Below are 6,445 nucleotides of genomic sequence, written 5' to 3' on the forward strand. Positions count from 1 at the left end.
TGCTCGTTTTGTTGTACCGAGCAGCCCGGTACAAAAAAAAAAAAATATATATATATATATATATATTATATTTTCCACAGTAGGAAATAAGAATTATGTGTTCAGCTGTAATCCTGGGTATTGTTTTGACATTATGCAACACAACGTTACAACAACAAAAACATAATTTAATTTATTTATAATTTGTTTGTTTTTTGTTTGTTTGTTTTTTTTTTTACAAAGAAGGCGGTGTAATAAAACGTACCAGTAGTTTAAAACCCAATGCAGATGTTTCATACAGACTCTGGTTTATGCGCCTGTTTTTAGTTTGTGTATGTCCCGCCGGGCCGGGCGGGTAAGTGAAAGGTTAAGAAACAACAATGGGTGAAGTTAGTGAGAAGAACTCATGGCTTTCTGTAATTTGGCAAGTTTGCAACGCTTCCATGTCTTTATTTTTCGCTCTTGCAACATACGTACAGGTGAAGAATAGATCTGTTTTAAAAGATATCCTCGTGCATTCATAATTCTGGATCCATACATATAATCTTTGTTTTGTTTTGTTTTTGACTGTAGATCAATGATCCAGACGCAGGGTTATGGATGGTAAGATTCATGTCACATGCCGTTCTGATATGATTTTAATGTTTTATTTACATCACTTGTCTACCTCTGTGCAGGTCGGTTATGGTGTTCCTGCAGTCCTGTGTGCATGTTTAAGCTTCCAGCCGCACGTGACAGGTACTCCGATTTTGACAGTTTTAGTCTACAGTGTCTGTCCCTGTTCGTTAATAATTTAATATCCAAGAATATGAACCTCTTAATAACCCAGATACCTTCTAAGAGCTTCCTTAATTACCGCTGACAGTTTGCATATTGCTGTTTTCCTATTAAAAACTGTTCAACTCTGAATGAAAATGTTGTTTTCCATTGCTAATAGCGCCATCAAGTGGCTTTATCGTGTCATTTCAGCTCATGTAAATTTGATTAAACTGCGGTAGATCTGGCCTGCACATTTTTTTGTTTTCGCAGAAACTTTGGTCTGGAGGCGTGTTGCTGATCTCCATGTGATGATCTCCAGCGCTGTTGTTGCCATGCTGGGGTGGAGGATTCACAAAGACAGAATTACAGAGATTTTCCAGCAGGAGGAGGGCAGGTAAGTTGTTCAACTGTTTACTTAAAATAGGTGTGCAGTCTGCAAGACTGTTGTGATAAGGATGACTTTTGCAAACATCTTCACACCCCATTTATCTGTACTAAAGGTCACATATTACATTTATTTCAGCCAGTTTGAATAGGTCTCAGATCTCCCCAAAACATGTGTGTGAAGGTTCTGGCCAAAATCCACTCTGATCCTGTAATTGAGAATGCCTCTTAAACCCCTCTGTTTTCGCCCTGCTCAGAACACGCTGTTTCTATGTCTGTAGCTTTAAATATGTAAATGAGCTGTGTCTGACCACGCCCCCTCTCTGGAAGAGCTCGGGTGACTCAGGCTTTCTTGCTCTATGTCCTTTTGTTTATGATGAGAAGGCAGACTCGGAGGGCAGAACAAACTAGCTGTGGGCATGTCATCCACCTAGGGGAGGGGCTACTGCCCTTTGTGATGTCATAAAGACAAAATCTCAAAATGGTCTGTTTGAGCACACATTTTTTGAAAAGTGGAGCTGACAGAAGACGAAGAGGATGGACTTTTCTCGACTAGAGACACATTAGTGTTAGAAAAACATGTGTAGTTGCATACTATGGTACCTTTAAATCACATTTTTCTTGTATGGCTCTCCTCTTTTTTATGATTTGAATTTGAATTTAACATTCTCCCCTTCAGAGAATTTTCCGGTCTCATGTTGACTCTTGTTTGGCTTCTCCTGTGTCGTCACTCTGGAAGGTAAAATCTAAACATACCAGGAAATGTAATTCCACATCTATATTTGGAAAAACTAATGCCAGAGTGGAAAGTGAACTGCTCAATGGTTCTACTATAAAAGTTTGTTGCGCTCTCTTCGGACAGGAGTCCAGTCGGGATGCTCAGAGTCTCAACGGCTGCTGCCATTACAGTCTTTCCCTTTGTGGCCTGGCTTTACTACTACATCAACAAAGAACTCAGACTGAACTGGCCTTCACATTGCAAAACTGCCTTATAAACTTCAAACTCTTCCCTTTTCTTTACTGACAATATTCCTCTTTGATTTTATATTTTTTGACTGAATATCCTGGACCAAGACTGCTGATTTAATAATTGTTTGAAGTATGATCAAATGTAGAAATATGACAACTAAATGTGCATTGAAAGTGTCGATTGATGTGTCATTTTTTTTACTCAAAAAAATTGCGAAGATTTGGGATTTAAAACATGTAATTCTACTGTAGTCTGTTGAAAGTTTGATTGGTGCCTAAAGAAATGGGTGTGGTCTTTATTTTTACCCAAAATGGATAAACGGCTTCTTTTATAAGCAGTGACATGTAAAACTTCTCTTGCATATTTAGCCAGTGCGTACTAACTAATTAAAGCCAGACTAGAGAAGGTTAATCCCTTCGCCATCCTAGAAAGTGCAGCATATTGCTAAATATTATCAATCGATCAATGGTGTGAATCAGAGAGGATTTAAAAGTCAGTATACACCAGGGAGACTGAAAAAAATCTGTATACTCTGAATCTATGTTTACCCCGCACTACAACAGTCTTTTATAATTATTTCAGTATCTTCTCCATGAAATGAAGTACATATCTTAACCTTCTCCTAATACGCCATTAAAAAAAAATAGGTACAATTTTAAGCCATACGTATAATTTGTATTAAAGTTTAAAAAATAAAAAAAAGTATAAAATGTAAATAATTGACCCATAAAAATGTAATGCATCGATAGAGGGCAGCAGAGAGCTCAGGAGCTGCTCAGGTAAATGAAGAAGACGTAACGACGTCACTTCCTGTGTTTGATAACAGCTCCCGGTATACTGATCTGAGAGCAGTACTTTCTCAATGAAATAATCTGTATTGACGTAACACGACTGTTAAGAACTGACTCCAGATCAGGAGCTTGTATTCGCCTCCCCTGTCGTCACGTTTCTGCAGAGTTGTAGCGGCTTCCTGGTTCCAGAAGCGGCTCTGTCAAGGTCCAAAATGGCCATGAGTGTGTTATATCTAAGCCCGAGCTGCAGGCTGTTTCACAGTCACCTGAAGCTCGTGCACAGGTGTGTGCAGACTCAGGCGGTCAGACTGCTGGACACTGAGCTGAGACACACACTGTCCCCGCAGAGACTTCACAGCTGCATGGTAGGTCAAAGCTGACTTCATATAACAAGTTGTCACACCAAACCCCATTCACAAATTTGACAAGTTAAGGGTTTCGATTCGGGTTGAGTTCGTTGTGACTCTTCATGTATGCAAATAATATTGTTAAACTACTTTTATGTAAATTCAGCACAGTCAGAAAGCCTTTTTTTCGTGCCATGAAACATTTTTCTTGCGGCGAAAAGCTTATAAAAACATTGCCAAACCATTTTAAATTTGAAAACATTGTATGGACTTTTGGCTTTTTCAGTGTTGCATTAAGGGAGACTCTTGTTACCCCGCCTATCCTTTCATTGTGCATCACCACCTGATATTGGTCATTATTTGAATGGAGTTTGGCATAACACCTGGTCCAGCTGGCTCAAAACATGACTTGTTTATTTGTGATGAGACGAATTAACTCCAGCTCCACCGCTCTCCTTTTTTTCCTGTATGTACTTACCACAGGTGAGCGTGAGTCACTGGAACACCTGCAGAATAAATCAACATCTGCATCAACGCTCCTCCAGAACTTTTTCCTCACTACCTCCTCCGCCTTCATCAAAAGACAAGCAGAAAAAGTCTGGGGTAAGTGGCAAACAATTTATCTTGAACTTAACTAAACTAGTAGTAACAATATATCACGACAGGGCAAAAGTTATTATTTCAAAACTTCAGTTTTTAAAGTATAACTTGAACAAATCTTCAATCCTGTTGATAATACTGAGTAGTTAAAACAATGGGATTAAATGAAGGGTACGTTTGTTTCTTCCCACAGAGAGAGCATTGTAAGTTCATTCTTCCATAGCGGGTGAAATGTAAAGATTTTTCATTGTTTTTCTCTCTTTTAAAGCCTGTGACGTGGAAATCTTTAGCAATAACATGTGCTATTGGAGGTACTCTGCTCGGAGCGATGAAATATTTCAAAAAAGAAAAAGAAGAATGTGAGTATTTTCATCCCAAATCACACAAAAGTTTACTTAATGTGTCAAATGTGTTGAATCCCCTGACTGGTTAACTTCGCAGTGATTGAAAAAGAAAGGACCAGATCGATTGGTAGACCGGCGCTGGGTGGTCCATTCTCGCTTGTCGATCACAACAATAAGCCGACAAAGAGCGAGGACTTCCTGGGTCAGTGGGTCCTCATCTACTTTGGGTTCACTCACTGCCCGGACATCTGCCCGGACGAGATCGAGAAAATGATCGAAGTCGTCGACGAAATAGGCAAATTGACCTTTTCATCAAATTCTATTTAAACCTGGAAGAGGGCCTAAATGTTGCTTATTTATCTAAAACATTTCTTCATCTTTTTTGTTTCTGACAGATAAAATAAAGTCTCTTCCCAACCTGACGCCCATCCTGATCACCATCGATCCTGACAGAGATACGCCTGAGGCCATGGCTGCATATGTGAAAGGTACAAAAAACACAACAGCTGATCTGCTGCATATACAATTAAGAGTTTTTTTTTAATGTGATTTTTTTTCCCCCTCCAGAGTTTTCACCAAAGCTGATCGGTCTGACGGGAACAACCGCTCAGGTGGAGGAGGTCTCCAGAGCTTACAGAGTCTATTACAGCCAGGGACCGAAGGATGAAGACAACGACTACATCGTGAGTAGCACCGCCATGATTAATCATACCCTTCTTCATGACGATAAATTGGACCATCATTAACAAAATTAACACGATGTTTTTTACAACTTGAAACCATAAACTGTGTATAAGAAGTGGACGTTTATCAGCAAAGCCAACACTGAAGCATCTTAAACTTGCGTTATTTCTGATGACCAGCAGGGGACAAACACAAGACCTTTGTATACACTGTATATGCTCTATGCTTCTATGATAACATCTGAGTAAATATCAGGATAATACATTTCTCCATCTGAGCTCCCCCTTTGTGTCTTCTGTAGGTCGATCACACCATCATCATGTACCTGGTTGGACCTGACGGAGAGTTTTTGGAGTATTATGGACAGAACAAGAAAAATGTGGAGATCTCTAACTCGATAGCGGCAAACATGAGGAAGTACAAGAAGGCCAATTGAGCGCTAGCTGGGTGGCTAAAAGCTAATCACGGACTGACACATCCTGTCCTCGGATGTTTGATTCGGGTTCACTGAAATCACTTCTTTTATTTATTTTTGAAAGTGTCTGCTGTGCTGTCACATTCCTTTAGTGGAAAAAGACTGATTCCTGCTCGTGTTCAACTCATCAACTCCAGTGTGGTCAATATCACTGATTTTTGACTCAAAGAATGAGGACTATCTGATGACAAATGCTGTAAATTATTTGATTTTATGGTAAAGTAACAAAAAAAAAATAACAGAGTGCCTTTGGTATTTTTTGGGCCTCCACTTCTTGTTCCAAAGATATGTACTTCATCTGTTAAATAAACAGCCTAGTTGGTAAACTCTAATATTTTTCTCTCCAGGATCAGGTAATCTATTTTACATTTGTTCTGATTAAAACAAAGAACTAGATTGGATCCTTTCCATTTATTGTTCTTCACCTGTAGGGGGCAGTGTCTGAAAGGAATTATACTGGAACGTGTGCAGAGAATGAGCTAACACATGAAACCAAATAGAGCTGGTCCATTTCATTGATCTGACTGCAGAAACTTGTCTGTGGTCTTAATTGTGCCAATTCGCCAGCAGGTGGCGCCACTTTTCTCTCTTCTAATGCAAGTGCACAACAGGTGACTGCGGTTCCACTCCACTCGTCACTGGTTTGAAACTTCAAAGTAAAGCTGATTCATAGATGTCACGATACAGTGCTTTTTGTATCATTTTCTGATGTGTTAGTTTATTCACCTTCATATAATTAAATACAGATAATTAGGCCTGTCTGCATTAACTAGTGAATGACGATTACTTAAGGACTGAAATTAAAGGATTTTTTTTAAATTCCGTGCAGCATCTCTTAAACTCACCGAGGACAAGCTTTCTCAGTGTCTCCCTGTGGTAACAAAAATGTGAAAGAACAATCCTGTTGCATCTTTAAAAGTCTTAATTCACTTTATGGAAACTTCTAGACGTCTCAGTCGACAAGTCAAAAGCAATATCCACCTCGAGACATCCAACCTTTCACTTTTTCACCATTAATTTTAGCTGTTTTCGTTAAATACTTTATGATCTTTAACAAGTTCCTTTTTCCGTGGTTAAGCTAATGTTGTAACCTTTAATCTACCAGAAGGTCA

General features: G+C 39.1%; 2 protein-coding genes across 2 annotated transcripts; both read left to right on the forward strand.

Moving 5' to 3' along the window:
* Positions 1 to 114: 114 nt before the first annotated feature.
* Positions 115 to 2,270, forward strand: tmem220 (transmembrane protein 220). The gene is made up of 6 exons (XM_079365467.1): positions 115 to 458; positions 553 to 582; positions 657 to 717; positions 1,009 to 1,132; positions 1,802 to 1,861; positions 1,985 to 2,270. The coding sequence occupies exons 1-6, from the start codon at positions 360 to 362 to the stop codon at positions 2,115 to 2,117; spliced, it is 507 nt and encodes a 168-aa protein (XP_079221593.1). The 5' UTR covers positions 115 to 359; the 3' UTR covers positions 2,118 to 2,270.
* Positions 2,271 to 2,847: 577 nt separating this feature from the next.
* Positions 2,848 to 5,729, forward strand: sco1 (synthesis of cytochrome C oxidase 1). Its single transcript, XM_079365466.1, has 7 exons — positions 2,848 to 3,248; positions 3,714 to 3,833; positions 4,099 to 4,189; positions 4,272 to 4,469; positions 4,570 to 4,662; positions 4,742 to 4,857; positions 5,160 to 5,729. The coding sequence occupies exons 1-7, from the start codon at positions 3,096 to 3,098 to the stop codon at positions 5,292 to 5,294; spliced, it is 906 nt and encodes a 301-aa protein (XP_079221592.1). The 5' UTR covers positions 2,848 to 3,095; the 3' UTR covers positions 5,295 to 5,729.
* The last annotated feature ends 716 nt before the right edge of the window (positions 5,730 to 6,445 follow it).

Source organism: Symphodus melops, assembly GCF_947650265.1.
Source record: "Symphodus melops genome assembly, chromosome: 17".
Lineage (NCBI taxonomy): Eukaryota > Metazoa > Chordata > Actinopteri > Labriformes > Labridae > Symphodus > Symphodus melops.